Source organism: Mugil cephalus, chromosome 8, assembly GCF_022458985.1.
Source record: "Mugil cephalus isolate CIBA_MC_2020 chromosome 8, CIBA_Mcephalus_1.1, whole genome shotgun sequence".
NCBI classification, from domain to species: domain Eukaryota; kingdom Metazoa; phylum Chordata; class Actinopteri; order Mugiliformes; family Mugilidae; genus Mugil; species Mugil cephalus.
This window is the reverse complement of record NC_061777.1, coordinates 2382899-2406724: the sequence shown is the minus strand read 5'-3', so window position 1 is coordinate 2406724 and position 23826 is coordinate 2382899. Positions and strand designations below refer to the sequence as shown.

Here is a 23826-nt window from a genome sequence, read left to right as displayed (position 1 = left end):
TTTTCCTTTCGTTTTTGACTTTATGAGACATTTTATGAACAACTAGAAAAAAAAATGAAAAATAAGTTCGGTTTCTGCGCGGTGCTGCCCCCTGGTGTTCAGTTCCTGGTCTCAGTGCTAAATCCACAACTCTGACTTTCCTGGTCTTCTTCCTTCTTCTTCATCTTCCTCCTCCATCCCCTCTTCCCTCCCTTCATCTCCTCCTTCCCCATTATCTTCTCTGTCTTCTTCCTCCCTCTCCTCCTCATCCTCCCTTTTCTCCTCCCTATTCTTATCCATTTTCTTCATCTCCTCCTTCACTTCCTCCTCCCTGTTACTTTCTTTCCTCCTCCTCCTCCTTCTCCTCCTTCCCTGTTATCATCTTCCTCGTCTTCCTCTTCTCTTCATCCTCCGTTTTCTCCTCCCCTTCCTCTCTTTCTCCCCCATCTCCTCTTTTCTCTCTTCTTCCTGTGTGATTTCAGCTGCTGTTCAGCTCTGAACTAAAAACAGTCTGACCCCTAGTGGACAAACGGTGAATAGCAGCTACTTTTATTGAGACATTGAAGTTAATGTCGTTATAAGTTCATCCCGTGGGCCGTACTGGACCCTCTGGTGGGACAGTTTTGACCCCCCTGCTCTAGATTGAAGTTAAATCAGCCTCTTTTTCCTTTGAGGGGGGGTCTCATGTCGTATTTATCTTCTCAGGTACATCATCCGCTCTGACCCGCTGGCTCACATGCCAGAGGACTCGCAGGTGGGACAGGCCCGAGGCGCCAGGCACCAGCAGGACTATGGCACAGAGACGAGAGACGAGACTCACCTCTGAACCCCCCCCCCGTCCACCCCCCCGCCAACCAGACGTCCCGACACCCTGACCCTTAACCCTCCGAGCCTGGCCCAGCCGGGGGCCATCATGGCCGTCCGCCCGTCTGGAGCCCAGAGCAGCGTCGACGTCTTGAAAGATGACTCTGTTCTTCCCCAACGAGCTGCTACAGGAGGATGCATGAAGAGTGCCTCGCCTCGCCCCCCCCCCCCTCCAGCACAACTACCCCACCCACTTCCTACTCGCAAAACTATCTGAACCAGAGGAGCAGGATCTGAAAACGCCTCCCAAACAAAGGACGGAGAGAGATCAGAGTCTGGAGGAAAATCGAACCATCCACAACTTTTTTTCTAAAGGGTCATAACACTTTCGATTTGTATCTTTTCAAGCATTTATCGTGGAATTACCGTACATGTGCACTTTTCTTAACTTATTATTTTTTAATCGGACGAGATTTTCTCTTATTTTTTACTCTCCTCTGTCGATTTAATCCTTCTAATATTTATTTCACTATTTTAAGTGTCTCCCGTCTGCTCTACTTTACGTGCCATTATATAAATACATATATATATATTTTGTAAATATAGTTAAATTATCATATTCTGTCATATTCTGCATCTGTTTAGTGACATTTATTATTTTGGAGCCTGACCGAAACGTCTGCAGCTGCAGTTTAAGTTTAAAACCAAAAAAAAAAAGCCGGCAATGAGCTTAGCTTAGCTTAGCATGAACGGCTAGCAGCACTGTTAATTTTTTCCATTAGTACTAAAACATCTGCATGTTTTGTAAAGATGAATCAAGCTGTGTTAGTTGTGCAGGAAGGTGATGCTAACAGTTCCCCCCTGCTTCCAGTGTTTGTGCTAAGCTAAGCTAACTGCCTCATGGCTGCAGCACATATGAGATCAATCTGAAGAAAATTATCATTAAAACCATCGGTCAGGCTCTGTTTTTTATTATCATTATTATTATTATTATTCCTTCAACTTGAATTCATGTGCTGGTAAATATTTGTGGACTTGTGATCTTCCAGTGTCGGATCTTTTCTGGAGTTGCAGGTCGAGCGGTAGCAGGTAACAGGTTTGCACAGATTTTGTCGGACTCTCTTTCTGGCCGGTGACGTATTTCCAGATTTCCTTCTCCTCTCCTGACTGTACAGGACCCACGCTCTGCCGGTGTTTGACCTCGACTCGCTGTAAATAGAGATGAGAAGTGAGAGCGGACTTGAAGTATTTTTTTGCACTAAGCTCTTCGGGGAGGGGAAGGGGGAGGGGGGGGGGGGACTAGAGCATTAACGGCATGACCCTTTAATCTGAATCTGTAGAACACAGTGGAGACAGTATTCAACCATTCCTACGAAGCAAAGACGACCAAACGCGCAGTAACTCGTCACGTGTTTAGTTGAGTTACTTTGCAGAAGGTTGGTGAAGTTTAACTTTGGTTGAGCCATTTTTATTTTTATTTTTTTTTTGCCAGTGTTGTTATATTTTCTACCTTGGTGTTTTACAGTGTAAGTGTCCCACTGAGATGTGCTGTGGCCCCTCAGACTTGGCGGTTTTTACGGGGCCCAGGAGAGCTGAGGTACCGATTATGGAGCGAGGTTAGTCTCTGAATGAGATTCACAAATGTGTATTTTAACTCACGCACAACGACGGTTTAACCAGAATAACTTCACAAATACACACACAGCAGTCTTTTATTGCAAATTCACAAAGTTGGCATTAAAAAAATGCATGGTGCATTTTTGTGTATCATGGATCAGGCATAACATTATGACCACTTTCCTAACGCTGTGTAGGGGATCATCATACAGCCGGGGTTTCTGCAGGTCTGAACAAGTGGAATTAAGACTTTTAAAGACCCCTTTTTAAATTTAAGACCTACACTAAGTACAAAAAACAAGCAATGGCAGAGATACAGAATTAAGTTTACTGTCATTAGGCTCAGCTGACATCCTGGGGGGGGCCTCCTCTAATGAGGAACATAATAAGCCGGGGCCAGAGGGGCTCATGATGCAAATTAAGTGGTAATAAATGGAAAACATGCTCATATTTAAGACTTTTTGAAGCCTTACATTGGAAATATCAAATTTTAGGAGAATCGTTTCTGTGGGGGTGGGGGTGCCTGTTCTAGTCTAGGTTGGTGCTACATGTCTACGTAACATCCACACGAATTAATTCCAGATCCAAAAGTTTCCCAGAAGAACACGTATGAATCGTCACAAGATGATTTAAGTGTTATTGACTTCACCTGTCAGTGGTTGTAATGTTGTGGCAGATCGGTGTATATCTTAACTTCAACGTTTTATGTGTTCAATATTAAACTCGGCCTTATTTTATTTATCGGGACTGAATAGGCTCAGTTTAAATTTATGGGGGAAAATTAAAAAAATATATATATGAAAAATGTCTAATCAACCAAAGATTTTGTGACCCCATGTTGAAGACATACATCTTAACTGATACAATATGTAGATATAAATAAATGGTTTAAATAAACGTTGTTACAAAAATACAATTCTGATTTAAAAGAGAAAAAGAAATTTGTGAATTTGCAATTTAAAAAAAAAAAAAATAACGATGTGTATCCAGACTGCGATTTGTGAAAATTATTTTTGCACCTGTGTGTGAATTATAATATGTATTTGTGGCCATTTTGAGAGTCCACAACCTCCTCCCCCTGTGTCCTCACAATCCCCATCACTCACTTCACATCTGTGTGAACTTATAACACCTACCAAGGGCATGCAAACACTACTACTACAACAACAAAAAAAAAAAGGATTAAATAACTAAATAAATAAAGAAGAAGAAGAAGCATGTTTCGATGTACAAGCTTGCCAAGAACGAACCATTTTGTACATTTATCAGGACGTGTGGTCCGATGTCCCGGGGCTGTAGACACACCCATATCCAGTGAAGTGCTTGCAGGTTGGAGCCATTATTTGATACCATGTTATTTCTATGAATGGATCGTGCATGTCGTCTCGGTGTTACCTCCTGTTTACCTCCGCTGTATGTCTTTGAGTCATCGTCCAAAAGGGGTTTATCCATTTTGTACTATTTCTTATGAGAAGTGTTCTTCTCCACATACAAAATAAAAAACAAAAAAACAAAAAACAAAAACAAACTATGAACAAATAAATGCTGCATGCAGCCAGATGGAACGACTCAACAACGAGGGTTTTATTTCATTCTTAGAGAAGATGAATGTGTTTCTGTATCTCATACATAGTTTCTGAAAAAACTCACTCTGCTTCAAGGCTACGACTGAGACGAGAAGACTGATGCTAAATGTGAAGCTGACTTTTTCAGATCAGAATCGTCACGACTCATCTGAATCTCAGGTTTTTGCAAACGAGGAAAACATTTATTTGTGGAAGCCTCTTTCTTGTTTCTTATTAGTGAAGATAACAGCTTTAATAGGACATGTTTACTGTTGCCAAACACCATGCACGTCATCGATGCAGGCACCAATCATCACTGATTTATGGAAAGATGTGGACTATGGAGACGACTGGGTCAGAGCATCTTTAAATCTGCAGCTCTTTTAGGTTGTTCCTGGTTCCTGTAGTCGTCGGTAATTAAAAAGTGGTCCAAGGAGGGCTCTCTGGAACTCTACAACTGCTGAAAAAAAAAAATCCAAGTACTAGTGGAGGAGTTGGGGTTTAAGTAAGAGGTGTAGGTTTCTTAAGATGTGCATGAGGATTGAAACTTCTTGGGGACATCAAACTACAGTACAGTCTCAATTAGGGCTGACTGGTAAACTGGTTCATACCGAATACCGGTATTTTTTTCCCGTAATGATATGAATTTTTAATATCTCGACATACCGGCGTATTTGATTACACAGCGTTCCGAGCGCTAAAAAAACCAGTATGGGTTGTTTGTTTTTTTTCTGTTCATGTTCAACATGAGTACAGATGGTACCACCGGTTTGTATTATTCTTAATATATATTATTAATTAAGCCCCAATACTGCCAGTTTTAAGGTCTACTTCATGACAATCTTTAGACTTTTTTTTCTCAGAATTTCATTTTTTTCTTAAAATTTCACTTTCCAGAAATTTCAACTTTTTTTTCTTGAAATTTCGATTTTTTTTTTTTCAAATTTTACCGTTTTTCTTGAAATTTTAACCATTTTCAATGCGGCGCTTTAAAAAAAAAAAAAACGTATGGGTTGTTTGTTTTTTTTTCTGTTCATGTTCAACATGAGTACAGATGGTACCACCGGTTTGTATTTTTCTTAATATATATTATTAATTAAGCCCCAATACTGCCAGTTTTAAGGTCTACTTCATGACAATGTTTAGACTTTTTTTTTTCTCAGAATTTAATTTTTTTCTTAAAATTTCACTTTCCAGAAATTTCAACTTTTTTTTCTTGAAATTTCGACTTTTTCTCAAAATTTTATTATTTTCTTGAAATTTGAACGTTTTTCTTGAAATTTCGATTTTTTTCCCCAAATTTTACCCTTTTTCTTGAAATTTTAACCATTTTTCAATGCGGCGCTTTAAAAAAAAAGAAAAAAGTACCATATGGGTTGTTTGTTTTTTCTTGTTTTTCAGGGTGACCAGACGTACGTGGCATAGTCCTCGTTTTGGATGCCCTATCCCCAATTTTAGCTTTACATGAATGAGGAAAAAAATATTGCGCGCAGACTATAATTATTACGGTAGCCGGTCGCGCTGTGCTAACATTTAGTTAATATTTACTCACCATCACAGTGAAATAGTCCATCCTTAGTCAATCTACTACATTAATTCCTCTCTCAACCAGTAGAAAATGTTGTCAACATGTGATTATGTATGAAAAAAAAAAAAATTTAAAAATACCGTGATACTGTCAGAATTTTGGAAAATACCTTGATATATATTTTTGACCACACGACCCATAGTGTCGATATCCACAACTTCAAACTCCTCCACGAGCCCTTTAGAATTAAAGACTGGGATGACACGGTGGTGCATTAAAAAGAGGTAAAGAAGACCAGTGTTTTTTTTTAGAAGTCAGGATTTCTTGTGAGTGAATCTTCTCATCTCTGGGCTACACCACAAATAAATCTTTTAGACTTTTTCTTCCTTAACCTTTAACATTCATCTGGGTCAAACTATATGTGGGACAGCAGCAGCTTTTTGAACCAATCAGAACTCTGGACTCTATGAGTGTGTTTGAGTAAATGCTGCATGATGTAATATGTCATTTTCTTCTTATTTCATTCATAAAAATTCATAAAATTATAGGATTTAAATGCAGGTGAACCCAACGACTGTGTGCCAACTTTAATTAGTCAAGAACAAAACCACTTAGAGTGATTCTGTCTGTTGTGATAGAAACTTCAGAGTCTTTAAAAAGAGACCAAGACCATGAATGAGCTCCAACATGTTCGTGAACAGCATTTAATTTACCTTGACTATGTCCTAAATAGGACTATGAGCAGGTGAAATGAATCATGTTAACTTACCATTTGAGTTTAACTGGGTCAATATATAATTATCATAGTTGATCACATTTTGTTGGTTTTCAAGCCTAAAATCGATCACCACACGGCATTTTTATGGAACGATTCTTCTACATATTATATAAATTAAAATCGAGAGTTATTTATAAACATATTGTAGTTGCTGATGTGATAAATTCACACTTGACTCACACACTAGTTTATATTAACTAAGAAATAAAGAGGAGGGTGAACAAACCTCGGAGCAGGTCATGTGATCTGGATTTAACTCACTTCCTCGAGAGGTGGAATGTCATGTCAGTGATTTCTGTCATGATTATTAACAAATATCTGTCATGATTATCTCAACAAACAGAACACAGTCAAAATAAATGGTGAATGAGCTCATTTTATTATTGTTTAGCTAATAATTAGAAGGTGGTTGTTGTTAAATTCAGACGTTTATTTAGTTATTTAGTTACATTTTAGTGATATCTAGTCATTTTTTATGGATTTTTTGTGATCATAATAAAAATAAAAACATTTTTGTTTTTACGTTTAACCTCCCGAGACCTGAGTTTTTGTTTAGTATGCATTTTTAATTCCACCATTAGGGATGAAAAAAACACAAAAAAAAGTCCTCATATGTGGACACTGGGATTATTTCATTATTTATATTATAATAAAGTCACCCAATGTGTGACTAAATATAAAACTGTTTATTTTAATACCTGAACAAAGACAGAACAATGAAGTCCCAACGTCCTCAAACGAGTACTTGCTAATTAGCGACGTTGTAACTCGTTGCTGTTGATAAAATTAGTTAAATTTGCGCGTCATATCAAACAAGAAACGTTAAATAAGTTTTAAGTGTAGAATTTGATGGGGTTTTGTCCGGTGATCGTCTGTAGAATGAATCATGTTTTTAGTGTATTGACCCTTTGCCACCACTAGATGGCAGACTAAAGCGTCCACTAACGAGGACAACAGGTTTAAATGAAGCAGAATAAGCTGCAATAAGATCTAAAACTAATTGTCACCGTACGAGGACGCAGGGTCTCAAGAGGTTAATACAGATGCGTGCAGGATATATCAGACGTCCCTCGGTTACATGTTGACCCAGCTGTTCGGTGCCTCTGCTCTAACGCCGCTGCTTGTTGATCTGCGTCTGCTTCCACCGGTCTCTGGTCCAGCGGCCGTTGTTCTGGACGACCTCCTGCAGCAGGTTCATGAATGCGTACTGGTGGCCGGAGAGGAGGGTCTCATCGTCCGGGGAGGTGCCGCTGCTTCGGTTCTCCGGCCTCTGCCTGCTGGTCTCCGCTGGCCTCGCCTCCTTTCTCCTGGTGCTGCTCTGGCCCAACGAGCTGGGTTTCTTGTCTTGATTCCCTCTGACCTTCCACTGATTCACGCTTTTGGAGTCGTCGGTTGTTTTTCTCGCTGTAGCCGACTCCTCCACCTTCAGCCTCGACTCGGTGAGGACGTCAACCTCAATCTGGTCACTGGTTCCTACCGACTGATCTGAAGCTGAGGGATTCTCCATCTTGTCCACAATCCTTTTCACTTCAAACTTCTCTGATACATTTCGTGTCCAATCACCGAAGTCGTCACCTTCCTCCTCCTCCTCTTTTATTTTACACCTGGCCCTCCACTGAGCTGCAGACGGAGGCCAGGTGGAGATCCTCCTGAGGACCTTCCTCGTCTGCAGCCTCTGGTCGTGAGTGGACTCTTCACGGGGGTCGGCTCTGCTCTGGTTGGTGCCGATGCTGAGGTACGGTAAAACATCAGCAGGAACACACTGAGGGTTGTTTTCATCTCCACCAACAACGTGTCCCTCCATCACGTCGGAGACGCTGGTGAGACCTTCTGTCTGATTCCCTGCTGCTTCGCTTTCTCCTGCAGCCGAGGCCTCAGTCTCAGGTTGTGAAGATGCTCCATGTTTATCAGATGCACAAAAAGGAGACGTGAGGATTATTGCGTTTGCAGACTTTGCTCTGACTCCTGTGATCCTCTCAGCCTTCTCCACGTCTCTGTTCTCAGACCGTCCGCTGTCTTCTTCCTTCTCCTCCTCTTCCGTCGGACGTCCAGGCGTCACAGCTTTGTTGTTGCGTTTCCTTCTGTGCAACACGGCCAGAAAACAGGCCAGGCAGAGCAGCACACTCAGGACGGCTGCAGACCACACAAACATAGAGATGCATTCAACAATCTGGACGTTTTTAATGAAACTGAAGAGGAACGTGAACGTACCGATCACAGCGACGAGTGTGCACACGGTGTTTGTGTCCGGAGGAGGCTGGGATGAAAACGTGACGGCTTCTGGAAGAAAGAGACGTTTATTTCTCAATTCAGACGTCAAACAGGACAGGAATTAAACGTACCAGAGGACGGTGGAGGTTTAGTGGACGTCCTGGGCTGGTTTGTGGTTTTGTTGGAGTCAGAGGAGGAATTTACACCTGATGGAGGTGAGGTCCCATACGACCCTGAAGAGAACAACGAAATTTCCGCTTTATTTTCTTGAAATTTCAGCTTTATTTTCTTGAAATTTAGATTTTTTTCAAAATTTAGATTTTTTCAAAATGTTAACTTTTTTCTTGAAATTTTAACATTTAACAAATTTCAACTTTTTCTCAAAATTTATTTATTTTTCTTGAAATTTCCGCTTTATTTTCTTGAAATTTCAGCTTTATTTTCTTGAAATTTCGACTCTTTTCTTGAAATTTAGATTTTTTTCGAAATTTAGATTTTTTTCAAAATTTAGATTTTTTCAAAATGTTAACTTTTTTCTTGAAATTTTAACATTTTTCTTAAAATTTCAAATTTTTCTCAAAATTTATTTATTTTTCTTGAAATTTCCGCTTTATTTTCTTGAAATTTCTGCTTTATTTTCTTGAAATTTCGACTTTTTTCTTGAATTTCTGTTTTTTTTTTCAAAATTTAGATTTTTTCAAAATGTTAACTTTTTTCTTGAAATTTTAACATTTTTCTTAAAATTTCAACTTTTTCTCAAAATTTATTTATTTTTCTTGAAATTTCCGCTTTATTTTTTTGAAATTTAGTTTTTTTTCAAAATTTAGATTTTTTCAAAATGTTAACTTTTTTCTTGAAATTTTAACATTTTTCTCAAAATTTCTATTTTTATCTCGAAATTTCAACTTTTTTTTCTCAGAATTTCATTTTTTTCTTAAAATTTCAACTTTTTCTCAAAATTTATTTATTTTTCTTGAAATTTCCGCTTTATTTTCTTGAAATTTCAGCTTTATTTTCTTGAAATGTCGACTTTTTTCTTGAAATTTAGATTTTTTTCAAAATTTAGATTTTTTCAAAATGTTAACTTTTTTCTTGAAATTTTAACATTTTTCTTAAAATTTCAACTTTTTCTGGAAATTTCAACTTTTTTTTCTCAGAAATTCATTTTTTTTTCTTAAAATTTCAACTTTTTCTCAAAATTTATCTTATTTTCTTGAAATTTCCATGCTATTTCTTAAATTTCAGTTAATTTTTTAAATTTAGTATTTCTTGAAATTGTTATTTTTTCAGAAATAGACTTTTTTTGAAATTTTAATTTTTCTTGAAATATATTTATATTATTTAGATTTCTGAAAATTGAAATTTACTTTTTCTCAGAAATTAATCACTTTTACTGGAATTTCAACTTTTTCTGAGAATTTCATTGTTTACTACTTTGGAAATTTCAAGTTTTCATGAAAATAATTCTATTTTCTTGAGAATTAAATCGTATAATATATAAAAGTGACAAGAACATGTACAGCTGGATTGAGATCTGTTGATTAAGTTTTGCGGAAATGTTAACTGGGAGGGTTGATCAACTTACTGCTGAGGAATGAGGTTTAACATTGTACAAACTTGAAGAACTAGAGGGTTCAACATTTGGGTAAATTATTAACTTGAGATCCTGAACTTTATTGGTAGCATTTTTACTTTCATTGATAATTTGGAGTGTTCATGTTTCACGTGTAGAATGTTACCACGGTTTTTTATTCTTATTTATTTTTGATTAGCCCAAATACTCTTCTGGTTGTACTTTCAACTGTATGCAGTTTTGGTCTCTTTTGAAATGTTTAACTTTTGTTTCTCAAAATTTATTTTTATCTCTAAATTTCAACTATTTTCTCAGAATTTCAATTTTTTTCTTAAAATTTCACTTTTTCCAGAAATTTCAACTTTTTCTCAAAAAAAAATTTTCTTGAAATTTCAATTTTTTTCCTTAAAATTTCACTTTTTCCAGAAATTCCAACCTTTTTTCTCAATTTTGATTTTTTCTAAATTTCGACGTTTTTCTTGAAATTTCAATTTTTTCTTAAAATTTCTATTTTATTTTTTAAGAAATTTCACTTTTTCAGATAATTTCAATTTTCTCTAAATTTATTTTTTCTTGCAATTTCACTTCTTTTCTTGAAATTTCAACTTTTTCTGGAAATTTCAACTTTTTCTTAAAACTTAAACTTTTTTCTGGAAATTTCAATTTTCATGAAAAAAAATATCTACCTCTTCTCATCTCCATGCTAATTAAATCAGTATAATAATATACAAAGTAGAAAGATACAGAGAGCATAGACTGACATCTATATATTTTAATTTTACTGGGAAATAAATTTAAACTGAGACGAGAAGAATGTACTGTACCAGAAACTGGTGCAGTGAGATGAGTGGGTTTGGTGTGGACAACAGAGACTCTGAGCACTGACTAGATTCTAATAAAAATCACGTACCGGTGGATGCAGAGACTGTAGTTGGAGAGGGATCGATGTGGGACGACGTTTGTGACGATGAAAGTGCTGCAAGAGAAAACAAGTTTATGACTGAGAGAGTCGCAAACATCAAATAAAAAGTGGGACCAGAGGAGCAACATGTACCAGCGTGGGTTGAGGTCGGTGGTCTGGACTGGACGGAGGATTCTGTGTCTGGTGTTGGCCGTGGTGGAGGGTTCGATGCAACTACTGCTGAAGGGAAGAGGAGAACAACGAACAAACTGAAGAACTAGAGAGGTCACATTCTGGGGAAATTATTAACCTCCTGAAACCTGAACTTTTATTTGGTATGCATTTTTAACTTCTCCAAGATATTTGGAGTGTTCATGTTCACCACGAGTACAGATGGTACCACCGGTTTGTATTATTCTTAATATTATTGATTAAGCCCCAATACTCTTCTGGCGGTACCATATGCACACGGTACTGCCAGTTTTGAGGTCTACTTTATGACAATGTTTAGACTTTTGTTTCTCAAAATTTATTTTTATCTCTAAATTTCAACTATTTTCTCAGAATTTCAATTTTTTTCTTAAAATTTCACTTTTTCCAGAAATTTCAACTTTTTCTCAAAAAAAAAAAAATTTCTTGAAATTTCAATTTTTTCCCTTAAAATTTCACTTTTTCCAGAAATTCCAACCTTTTTTCTCAATTTAATTTTTTCTTGAAATTTCGACGTTTTTCTTGAAATTTAAATTTTTTCCTTAAAATTTCAATTTTTTCTCAAAATTTCAATTTTTTTCTCAAAATTTAATTTTTTCCTTAAAATTTCAATTTTTTCTCAAAATTTTATTTATTCCTTTCAATTTCAGCTTAATTTTCTTGAAATTTTAACGTTTTTCTTGAAATTTTGACTTTTCTTAAAAATTTCTACCTTTTTTCTGGACATTTCAATTTTCATGAAAAAATATCTACCTCTTCTCATCTGCATGCTAATTAAATCATGCTAACCACAACCTGGATGAAGGGGAACTTTCACAGACATACTGCAGTAAGCCACAACATTATGGCCACTGACAGGAGCGTGAATGACTTAAAAACTCAAAAGACAAAAAAAAAAACATGAGTCACAACTGTTTTGTAAATAATGAAATAAATAAATATGTGTTCATGTATGTGTGTGTCTGTGTGTTAACATGTGCATGTATGTATATATGTACAGAGCATGTATATATTTATACACATATATATTATCCACTTCTTTTCCAGCATGTAAATTACAAACTGTTAGAATACTTATATTGCATTTTCCTTATTATTTGCTACAACTATGTATGCGTCTATAATAGTCTTATTTAAATTTAGATATATTTGCATTTTCTATTATTTCTTGACGAATGTTTATTTTCCCTTTTTACATATTTGAAATAAACTTGTCATTCATTCTCTTCCATACATTCATGAGGGAGACCTACACGATAGAGGGTACGCACTGACGTCACTGCCTGCTTGGGCCACGCCCCCTGAGTGGCAACAACACAGTGAAAAGTATCAGTAATCTCCATGATCAACTGTCACTTTGTAACCATGGAGACTTCCGCTTGCTGTGACGTCACGTGCAGACCCTCTACATTAGGACGGTGGTCATAATGTTGTGTAGCATCTATTAGAGGTGATGATGCGCAGTGAGACGCACCAGACGCGGGGCTGGAGGATATCCCTGGAGGACACACGGACACGTCCCAGACTCGTTGACCCCTCAGAGACGGAGGAGTCTCACAGGTCACGTCCATGTCTCCGTCCAACAGAGACCTACGGTGCAGATCTGGGGACAGAAACCACCTGTGACGTCTCTAAACCACCTGTAAACACTCTCACACTTTTACGCTCATTCAAACCTTTCAGGGAGTCCACGGAGTCCGCGGCGCTGCAGGAGCAGTCCCACGGATTCCCGTCCAACCTGATCCTGGTGGAGTCCAGAGACCTGAAGACCCGGGGCGAGACCCGAGTCATGTTGTTCTCAGACAAGTCCAGCTCAGCCAGGGCCGCCAGGGACCTGAAACTGTCCGGGTGCACGTCCTTGATCCGGTTCTTGTTCAGCCGCAGCGTCCTGAGGCCCACGAGGCCGCGGAGCGTGGACTCGTTCACGGCTTCTATCCGATTCCCAGAGAGGCTGAGCTCCTGGAGGACGGAGGCGTCTCCGAACCAGCCCGGACTCACCTCCGACAGCATGTTCCCGTTCAGGTGGAGCGTAACGAGGTGGAGGAAGGAGCCGAAGGCCGCGTCCGCGATGGTTCTGACTCCAGCGTCGTTGATGGTGAGTCTGAGGATGGAGGTCAGGTTCCCACTGCGCAGGACCGTGGAGTTAATCTGACCCACGTCCTTCAGGAGCATCACCAGACTCACACCGCCAGGGTCAAAGTCTGAGGGTTTCATTCACAGATCATTTCAAACACGATTTAATTTCATCATTTACAGCAGGATACGAATTAGGAAAAAAGAAGAAGAAAAATAAATCTATTTCTAGCTAATACTACTGTCACTTTAACTACAATGTCACTTTTAATTTTAATTAAAACTATTTATTTATTTGCCAAACTTTATCTGCCGTTTTACAGTTTTTTTTTAACATATTGGTCTTGATATTATTTTCCGCAGTTCATCTCTCTCCTGTTACTGGCAGCATCTTATTATTATTATTATTATTCTACATAATATGCTTTTTTTTGCCCACTTTTTGTTATTTTATTTGTTTTTTATTCTTTTCTTTTTTTTATTCTGATAAATTCTAACCTAAAACAATAAAAGGTAATTTTGTGATGATGAGTAAATATTTATTTTGACATATTTATTAATATTTAAACATATTGTCTGTAATGTTAATAGCAGCGCGACTACCGTAATGACTGTAGTCCGTGCGCAACTAAGACTTTTTCCGTTTCCATTTCTTTTCCTTTGGAAGTTGTTTCCCCCTCGCGTTGTCTTCATGAGTGGGTAAAGGAATCTTAGGGAAGGAGTCTGATTGGGTCTAATTATTACATTAAACTTTGCACAGGCACTGTGGAAAAATGTTACAGTTTCAGAAGTTTTTTTTTCTATAGAAAAGCGGTTTGATTTTTGCTGAAATCCTCGGTTTAGTTCTGGGTCTGACTAAAACAGTGCGACCCCCAGTGGACAAATTAGGAACAGGAGGCAATTTAATTAATTTTCACACTTTTTTTCTTCCTCCTCCTCCTTCCCCATCTGTTCTTACTCGTCCTTGTCCTCTGCTTTCTTCTCTTCCTTCATCTTATCCCCTCTTCTCATTTTCACCTTCCCCATCAACCTTTCCTGCTCTTCGTCCCATCTTATCTCATCATTGTCTAATAATAAAGTAATGGAAGGTGAAGGCATCCAGCAGCTGATCTGTGACCACTTCCTGTTCCTGCTTGAGAATCTGTGGAATTCAACATGTTGGAGTGGGAAGGATTTAATGTGACACCGAATTTCCCTCCAGATAAATAAAGCATCTATCTAATATGGTGACGGACACATCCAAAAAGAGCTGAAGGAAGGAAACAGGACCATCAGGATGAATCCTCTTTAATTAAATATATAAATGGTCATAGACGCCAGATGTGTCAAATAAGTTGCACATTGTTTGTTAGAATGAGATGAGAATTGTTTAATTATTATACTCTTTAAATATTTATCTGTAAATAGTCAATATATTCTCTGTCATCACCGTCACTGTGGATCTAGCTCTTTGGTTTCCCCTGTGGTTTTTAAATGTGCTATATAAATAAAGTTGACTGATCTGTGTGTCATAGACAAAGAACTGGGACAACGAGTCCACCCCCCGGTCATAATGGACCAGCTTTGAACATGTATAATAAAAAGTCCTCACGTGATGGGATTTCTTTGCAGATCAGAACTGTGCTCTCTAACAAACAAGGACGACTCAAACGCACAAACGCCAGCAACAGAGCGAGAGCAGCTGATCCTGAGAGGAAGGAAAACAAACATCAGCATCACGTCGTTCTTTAACCACATATCATGATGAGACCACCCTGAGCCTTCAGACAGCATCAGTTCTTCTACTCGGACACAGGTTTTTTGCAGGTAGTTTGTTCCAAACATCTTGGAGAACTAACCACAGATCTTCCTCAGATCCTTCTGTCTCTTCATGTAATCCCAGACTCACTCCATGATGTTGACATCAGGGCTCTGATTCTTGTTCTTCTTTCCTCTGAAGATAGTTCTTAATGACCTTGTCTGGATGTTTGGGCTCTTTGTCCTGATGGTGTTGATGATGGATCAGTATCTGCCTGTATCTCTCAGCATTGAGGACCATTAATCCTGAACCAAACTTTCATTAGTGCATCTAAAAATAATCTCTGATTTTGTGCAAATATAAGAACTGATGCTGGTTTGAAGGCAAAAGGTAGAAACATCAAATATCGATGTGGTTTTTCTTTTTGCATTTTGTAAATTGATAAAAAAAATCATGATTAGTTTAAATTTTTTCCACACGCACCTAAATGAATAACTCACAGAAGACAACGCAGTTTTGAATCTGTGTAAACATGTAAATATATATTAATCATAAAGTCATGAAGACGTGAAGTGAGCATCTTACCCCTCATGGTGCCTGGTTCTAGGTCTGTGATTTACCTGATACCATGATGCTGTGGTCACCTTAAAATCTACCAGGTGTGGAAAAAGAAAACACCGTTGCCGTGGCAGAGCTGGGCGTCGCCGTGGTTACGAGCGCCCGCTTCCAGACGCCGTCCCGCTCGGTCGATGGAGCGCGAGGCAGTTCACACCGAGGGGGGGGGATGTTTTAAATGTTTGAGGATATTCAGTTACAGCAAAATAAATAAAATAAAAAAATAAAAACTAAAGTGTGATGTTTCGTCTCAAGTCTCACAAAATGGACAAATGGAGCCATGAAGAAAATAGAAATGAAAAAATTGTGACTTTTTATTCACTTTGAAAATTTATTCAGTGTTTTTTCCATTTTAAAATAAATAGATGTCATGGGACCAAAAAAAAAAAAAAGAAAAACAAAAGAAAAGAAAAGGTAAAAATCAACATGGATGAAAAGTAGTGTAACAAAAAAAAAAAAAAGGTGAACAAATGCCGATACAATCTTTGAGCTAACATAAAAAATACACTCTTATACAATTAAAGATCTAAACCCCCCCCCCTCCCCCCGTCCCAGCAAACCAACAACAAAATGCAGCAAATGACAAATCAAGTATATTTCTGGAGACAGTAGCAGTAGTATCATCATGTAGTATCATCATGTCAGTTCCAATTAAATCTTAGCGTCTGGTTTAGTCTCCACGCTTTTCACGGAGCGAACAACAGCAGTGGTTTTTCTATCTTCGTCTTTTTTTTTTTTTTTTTAATGTTTTCTAGTTTTTAAAAAGTAAAATAATCCCCCAAACAAACAAACAAAGTAAAGTGCTCGTGCAACACTTCTGGTTGTTCTCGAGGCCAAAGAATAGTTCCTGTTAAAAAAAACGAACACAAGAACAAAGCACTTTGATTCCTGGAAAAAGGACAGAAGAAGAAGAAGAAGAAGAAGAAGAAGAAGAAGAAGAAGAAGAGACGATGTGGCAGTGCTGTTTTTTTTTTGTCAACACCTCGGAGGAATGTTCTTTAATGTTGGTACATAACAACCCCCCCATCCCACACACAGGAAACCGCTTCATGGAGAATATGAAATACTGTCGTTCCAACAGGTGTCGCCTCCGCGGTTGAAGACGGGACGTGGACATTTCAGCGAGGGAGGGGGTGAGGGAGGGGGTGAGGAAGGGGGAGGAGTGGGGGAGTTACATTGCATGACAGAAGCCGTGGGCGAGTGTTCATGAGTGCACCTTTAACACGGGACAGTTCAGGAGTGTCCGGTGAAGACGGAGGAAACACAGCTAAGCTCTAAACATCAGAGACTTTCTGTCGTGATGAAAAACACATAACGTACGAGCTCCGACTCTAAACCACCACAAAAAAAAAAAAAAGAAGCATCATTTCTGTACCAAAGCATCATTCACCGTCTCCCGACAAATTAAAAGTGTTTAAAATGTTTGTTTTTTCTCTTCTTACATTACACACATCCAGTGCTACACGATTTCTAGGTTAAAAAGCGTTTGAATAAATAGACGTTTGTACCACGATGCGCGAAAAAAAAAAAAAAAAAAAGGCAGACGGACGTCGTAGAAGAAGAAGAAGACGACGGTTCAGAGCAGCTCGTCGAGATCCGAGGAAGAGATGGTTCAGGTCCTAAAGGGTTCCCCCCCGCCCCCTTTACAGAACCCGTCCCAAATAAAAAGGAGGGGGGGGGTTTAGTGTCTCTCCATCAGGACAGTGCTGAACTAATAAATACTTCATGTAAAAATGAACATCCACCACGTAAAAAGAAGAAGAAGAAGAAGAAGAAGCGCCACATGCTGCTTGAGTTGTGGTTAAAAAATAAGAATAATTCACCTGAACCGACGGCAGGAGGAAGAAGAAGAAGAAGAAGAAGAAGAAGCAGATTGTGTTTCAGTTGCGAGCACCAGTTCCTCAGACGTCTAATAAAACCTGTTCCCTTGTTCAGGGGAAACGAGCGGGATGTGGTTTTAGATGATTGTTTTTTTTTTTACTTCCCGCTCTTCTTCGGCGCCGCTCCTCTCTTCGCCTGCCACAGGTGGTTGTGGATGGTGAGCGCGTCCACGCTGACCGACACGGTCTTGGCGGGGATGACGGTGAACTGCTTCCTGTCCGAGCTGTACTTGTAGAGCTTGTCGATCATCTTCTTGCTGATGCTCTTGGGGCCGGTGCCCGTCAGCTTGTGGATCTCCTCCGTGTCGGGGAAGTAGGAGTAAAGAGCACGGAACTGGCAGCCGCCGTCACGGAACAGGATCATCAGGTGGTTGGACTCGCACTTCTCCAGCTCCTGCACAAACACGACACCAGGAAACAAAACGTGAAACAGAGAAGACACAATACTGGTTCTATATAAAACATAGATTAATAGAGAGAAACTGGGGATGGAACGATTTTATTATCGTTAAAAATCGTGTCTGATGATCATAGGATTCATGAAAACTGAAAACACGGTGGAAAGTATCTGCACGTTGCAGGGAAAACTTCTAATCTGGTGAAACAAGGTAAGTTAACTTTAATGATGTAGGGACTTAGGAATAGAGGAGAAAGTCCTGGTTAGTTCATCAATAAAGGAAACTAACACAACTCCTGTAAAAATACAAGTTAATTCTGAATGTTTGCTCTGTTTCTGCTCCACTTCCAATATTCCTATGTTTGTAGACGATGGTTTATTCAGTTTACGTTTATTTTTATTCATTTATCCTTTTATCATCTTCACTTACTGTTATTTATTAACATGTTCAAAATAAACTAATATGAATAATCGAATATGCTTCAAAATTCAACAAATAAATATGGTAAATTGTGAGAAGAAAACGTTCCCTAAAGGAAACAACACGTTTTTACAGGTTTAACGTTAGTGTGTGTGTCTCAGTCAGATAATAATAATAATAATAATAATAATAATAATAATAATAATAATAATAATAATAACAACAATAATAATAATAATAACAATAATAATAATAATCGGTGTCTCAGTCAGATAATAATAATAATAATAATAATAATAACAACAATAATAATAATAATAATAATAACAATAATAATAATAATAATAATAATAATAATTAGTGTCTCAGTCAGATAATAATAATAATAATAATAATAATAATAACAACAACAACAACAACAATAATAATAACAATAATAATAATCGGTGTCTCAGTCAGATAATAATAATAATAATAATAATAACAATAATAATAATAATAATAATAATAATCGGTGTCTCAGTCAGAAAATAATAATAATAATAATAATGATAATAATAATAATAATAATAATAATCGGTGTCGGGTCAGATGATAATAACCGACCTCTAGGATCTGGTTCTTCTGGGGCTCGTTGACTTTTCCAGCCAGGCAGCAGTGAGAGATTGCATTATGTATGATCGGCTTGTTTGACTTGGCGCTCGGCTCCTTGAACAGTTTTGGACCTAGAGACAAGACACACGAGTATTAAACCCAAAAACGAGCGAAAACAGGAAGGAAAGGAAACAAAGACGATGAGAGTTCACTTCTAAAAGGAGTCTGAACCAGTAACAGCTTATGAAGGTGAAGGTGAATGAGTTAAATGTGTGTGTACCGGTGTATTCAGCCATGGAAGTGATGGATGAAGCCGTGGAGCCGTTGTCCCAGTCTCTCTCTGCCGTCCGACTGTTGTTACGAGTTCCTGGAAACGACTCCACCGAGTCACAGCTGCACATAAAGAAACAAAAGGAGAGGAATTCACACATCAAGGCTTCAGGTTATAGATACAGACTGAATAAATATGGAACCAAAGTGAGTACAGCTCCCCCTGGTGGTTGGCTGCAGTATATCTATGCTAGCGGGTCAAACTAATATTTTTCAGTGATGGTTTCTGTCATTTTAGGTGGTTAATATAATGTTGATGCATGTTCAGACTCTTCTTTAAAGACGGGATTTTTCATATTTCATTCAGAGCCTGATTTATAGAAGATCTTACTCCTAGAAACAGGGTAAAAATAGATTTTTGGGGGCTGTTGACAGTATTGTGTGATTTATTTAAAATTCTGTCTGTAAAAACATGGAAATGTAACATGTTAACAAAATGAAACCTCACTTTAGCCATTATTCAGATATGTGTTCTGGAAAGATATGCAAATTATTGCATAATTAAGTATATAACTCCCCATTTGCATAATTAAATATAAATTCACATAAAACTTGTAATACAAAAAATTATTGTATTTATGTAAGTAATCATCTTTAGAAGTTTCACGGTGATATCTAGTCGTTAAAAATTATTTCCTCGAAGTGTCTCGCCTTAAAAACATGAATGAGTCTGGAGGAAAAGTGGGCGGGGCATCAATATCAGACTCTGGCTACAAAGTCGCGTGATGGCGCCGCCACCCAGTATCTCCCGGATCAGAGGAAGTGGAGACACGTCGTCCATATTTATATACAGTCTATGCTTCCACACAGTCACAGGAGCAAACAGGTGGAGAAGTGAAGTAAATGGACTTTACCGCTGGGATCCAGCCCCTCCGGAGTTGACGCTGTCGGCCTCGTTGGTGGCAGCAGAGGCCAGAGACAGACTGGAGCCTGACTGGGCGTTGCTCAGGTTGTCAGCTGTGTGAAGCAGAGAGAGTTTAATTTGTGACTAAGACGAGACGTTGACGAGCTAAAACTAAATGTGGAACATCCTTACGCGTGGAAGAGCACTTGGAGAAAGTATCGCTGGAGGATTCCTCCCTGAAGACAGACTTGGGCTTGTGTTTCTGTTTGGGTTTTGGGGTTTTAGGCTTCACGAGGCCTTGCTCCTCAAACATCTCCTGCTGTTTCCTCCGCAGATACTCCTGCTTTATCAGCTCCCGCCGCGTTTTCTCCTCTTCTTTACGCAGCCGGTCCTCTTCAGCCTTCCGCCTGGAGAAGAAAAAACTCATGAAGTTTAGCTTATTACTATGGAACAACATCCGAATCTTAAGGTGTGATACTGATAAAAAACATAACATGTACCTGGCCTCGTCTCGTTTGAGCTCGGATTCTGCTTCTAGCTGCTGTTTGCGGAGTCGAGCCTCCTCAGCTTTCTTCTGCTGCTTCAGCAGGAACGCCGCTCTCTTTTTGGCAAGTTCATCCTCCGCTTTCTGCTCGTCCTGGGACACAAACACGATCATTTAATGTCGTGCTGAAACTACATTATTGTATTATTACGTAGAACGACGCATACGTGTAGTCTGTAAAATACAAGTATGAGGAATTATGAATGTAAAACACTTTAAAGGGAAACGCCACCGATGTGAAATTTATTTCACCGTATTCCACAGAGTCAGATAAGTGAGAAAAAGCGTTTTTAAATCCGTGTTAATTGCACTGACATTTGTACTGAACACAGGTCACAAGAAATAATTTGGACAATTATTGTGTCTATTTATCACTTTTGCAAACAAATGGGCTAATTAATTAGAAACACTATGCTAAGCTAAAGCTAACTGCAGCGCTGCAAAAGTAGGACGATGCCTGAACCGATTTAAAAACACTTTTTCTCACTTATTCAACTCTGGGAATACGGTGAAATAAATTTCACATGGGGGCGACGTTTCCCTTTTACAGATATCATCAATACATTTCTGGACAATTATAGCAAAAACTGACTCTAGGGAATGAATAAATCAAGTTAAAATAGCTAAAAGCTTTGTGTGATCAGTTAAAATCACGTGTGTCTGCACATCTATTAAGTTTCTAGACTAAAATGATGAATTATAATTCATTACCTTGAAGAAGAAACCCATGACTGACTTCTCTGCGTCGCCTCCGTCCGTCGTCCTGTCTCCTGCAGCGTCCTCGTCCTCGGGAGCCTTGAGCTCAGACAGGTCGACCTCTATGAGGTGGGCTTTGCTGCGCTGCATCTCCTCTGACGGTATGTTCTCCTTCCCTGAGCCGTCTGAGGAGTTGAGCTCAGACTCTCTCAGGGAGCTGGACCGACACTCGTCCACCAAGGTCACTTCGGGGGCGGCCACGGACGACGGGTCCACCCGGGTCGGCAGGCGCATGTTGGCTTCGTCGTGGAGCCTGAAGGTGGCGCTCCGGATGTGCCCCGATCCCGGCCTGTCGATCGTCTCTGGCGCCGCGGGGTTTCTGGGGCTGTGGGGCTGCTCGGCCCTGGGGGACCGGCCCCCGGGTACCTGGCTCTGGGTGGGGGTGAGGGTCCTGGAGGCCTGGCGACTCTGCTCCTTCGCGATCTTCAGCTCCGACGGTTTGGACCGGGAGCTCCTCCCGGAGCTCAGCTTGGGGGGTTTTCTGGTGGGGGCGGTTCCAGATCCAGAGAGATGCTCCACGTAGTGGAAGCTCGTCCCCGTCTTGGAGTCGTTGTTTTTGTCTCCGGGTTGAGGAGCAGGAGGAGGAGGAGGAGGGTGGTGGTGGGCGGCACCAGAAGGAGACTGTACATTCTGCTTCATCAGCATCTCCTGCTGCAGAGACAACTGCATCATCTGCTGCTGGATGCTGCCGATGGCGTCGTTCAGGAGCTCGATGGAGCGGCTGCACTCGTTCAGGTCCAACTCTTCTTCCAAATAGAAGCTGCCGTTGTTGTCTTTCTTGTCTGGTTCTAAGGTGCCGGTGGGCGCCGTCCCCTCCAGCTCCTTCACTCCGACGCACATATCGTCTTTGCTCGAAGGTGCCTTCTCCCCGTTGAGCTCGTCCTTGGAGATGTCGGCTTTGAGCGGGTTGGGCAGCGTGTCGCTCTTCCCTGCGCCTTTCTTCACGATGTGCAGAAAAGCCGCCTTCCCCAGCTTCTGCCGCTGCCTCGCCGACAACACTTCCATCTTCTTCTTCTGGTGCTCGATGGCGCGTCGCTTCTCTTCCAGCTGCATGCGGAGGTGGACCAGTTCAGACGCCAGCACGTGTGCGCCACCGCCACCCCCGCCGCCGCCGCCGTCGCCCGTCCGAGAGCATCCTCCCAGCGGGGAGGACGGGCTCTGGTCTCTTTTGAGCCTCCACGATGAGGCCAGGGGCCCGCTGCTCTCTGATCCATCCGGGGTGGTCCTCTGGGAACTGGAGGCACTGGAGCGTAGGTCGTGGTTGCTGCCGAAGCGCTGCTGCTGAGCTTTGCGCTCGGCGAAGGAGGTCATGCGCACGCTGCCGCTGGCCATGCTGCTGGCCTGGGAGTGCGTGCTGAGGCAAGGACTGGACCGGCCGCTGCCCCCGTTCATGTCCTTGTCCTCATGCTCCTTAACATTCATGTCTTCTTGGAGTTTGGCTGATTCTTCTTCTTCATCCTCATCGTTGAAGGCCTTCCTGGGCCAGTTTGTGTCTTTAGCTGTTACCGCTTCGTCTAAATCCTCTTCTTCCTCATCCAGGTCCTCCAGCTCGGGGTCCAGGTCTTGGCCGGCCTGCGGTTCGTCAGAATCCGAATGCAAGTAGAAACCCTCAGCCGGCTCCCTGGATGAGGGGTCCACACTGCTGGTGACCACAGGCCTGAAACCACCTTCCAGTGGCTCCTCTGACGAGTCTTCTCCCTCGCCCGAAGGGGTAAACGTTTGGTTCAGGTTGCTGGGGGTTTTCCTACGAACGGTCAACGAAGACCCATCTCCCCGTCGTAAAGAACCCCTTCCTGCCGACTGGGGCACCTCGCCGCTCTCCTCCTCCTTGTTTAGGCATACAGACTTTTCTTTGGCCGTCTTGAGGACGGCAGGCATTAGTGGTTCTAGGTAAAAGCTATCGGGTGCAGGTTTGGAGTCAGTGGAAGGTTTGGGTTTAGCTGAGGCAGTCGCTTGCGTCCCGTCGGCCCGTTTGAGGACACCGGGGCCGTCGCTCCTGGCGACTGTCACCAGAGTTTCCTCCTCAGCCTCAATGTTGACATTGTCCAGCAGGCTGTGGCCGTTGACTCTGCGCGCCGCACCGTGCGGCGGCTGGTGGACAGACGTCTGGTGTTTGGGAGTGGCGTTGGTGATGTTGGAGGCCAGGCTGTCCTTGCTGATCGAACGGGCCAGACTCACGCTGTCGCCGGACGCGATGTCGGCGTCGCTGTCGGTCGCTGAATGCAACATGAAGGGGCTCAACGTGGACAGTGGTCTGCAGGAAGAGGAGGTAAACGCTCTTTAGGGCCTTAAAAACGCTGTGAGTTCCATGTATTCTGGGATATATTTACTACAGGATCACACTTGGTGAATAAATGTCAGCTAAAGAAAAGACGAAGGGCTTAGTTCTAGAGTCGAGGAGATTTGAAAGAGTCACAACTTCAGTGCAAAAGTAAAAAAAACAATTTGCATTATTCACTTTTAACTCT

General features: G+C 40.5%; 3 protein-coding genes across 24 annotated transcripts in view; 1 reads left to right on the top strand and 2 right to left on the bottom strand.

Annotated features, from left to right (window-relative positions):
- The window catches only part of kcnt1b (potassium sodium-activated channel subfamily T member 1b), a 77680-nt gene extending 73718 nt beyond the window's left edge, over positions 1 to 3962 (top strand). For all 20 annotated transcript variants that reach the window (XM_047591230.1, XM_047591228.1, XM_047591229.1 and 17 more), the window contains one exon: positions 685 to 3962. In XM_047591230.1, the coding sequence (XP_047447186.1) occupies positions 685 to 805 (121 nt within the window). In that variant the 3' untranslated portion in view covers positions 806 to 3962. The remainder of the gene's footprint in view (positions 1 to 684) is intronic.
- A 3018-nt stretch (positions 3963 to 6980) lies between these two features.
- LOC125012018 lies at positions 6981 to 13380 on the bottom strand. Its single transcript, XM_047591611.1, has 7 exons — positions 12843 to 13380; positions 12561 to 12769; positions 11110 to 11233; positions 10966 to 11031; positions 8614 to 8715; positions 8483 to 8551; positions 6981 to 8404 (listed from the first exon to the last, which is right to left on the bottom strand). Exons 1-7 carry the CDS (start codon positions 13378 to 13380, stop codon positions 7380 to 7382), a joined length of 2133 nt encoding a protein of 710 aa, XP_047447567.1. The 3' UTR covers positions 6981 to 7379.
- A 2783-nt stretch (positions 13381 to 16163) lies between these two features.
- The window catches only part of camsap1b (calmodulin regulated spectrin-associated protein 1b), a 34513-nt gene continuing 26850 nt past the window's right edge, over positions 16164 to 23826 (bottom strand). For all 3 annotated transcript variants that reach the window (XM_047592117.1, XM_047592118.1, XM_047592119.1), the window contains 7 exons: positions 21314 to 23612; positions 20559 to 20695; positions 20251 to 20465; positions 20069 to 20171; positions 19165 to 19277; positions 18897 to 19015; positions 16164 to 17866 (listed from right to left, as the gene is read on the bottom strand). In XM_047592117.1, coding sequence (XP_047448073.1) covers positions 17570 to 17866; positions 18897 to 19015; positions 19165 to 19277; positions 20069 to 20171; positions 20251 to 20465; positions 20559 to 20695; positions 21314 to 23612 — 3283 coding nt within the window. In that variant the 3' untranslated portion in view covers positions 16164 to 17569. The remainder of the gene's footprint in view (positions 17867 to 18896; positions 19016 to 19164; positions 19278 to 20068; positions 20172 to 20250; positions 20466 to 20558; positions 20696 to 21313; positions 23613 to 23826) is intronic.

Coding starts and splice junctions, on each gene's coding strand:
- LOC125012018 (XM_047591611.1), bottom strand. CDS start 13,380: ATGAAACCCTCAGACTTTGACCCTGGCGGTGTGAGTCTGGTGATGCTC. Junction 8,716..10,965: donor TACAGTCTCTGCATCCACCG/GTACGTGATTTT, acceptor TGTTCTCTTCAG/GGTCGTATGGGACCTCACCT. Junction 8,405..8,482: donor CACACTCGTCGCTGTGATCG/GTACGTTCACGT, acceptor TGTGGTCTGCAG/CCGTCCTGAGTGTGCTGCTC.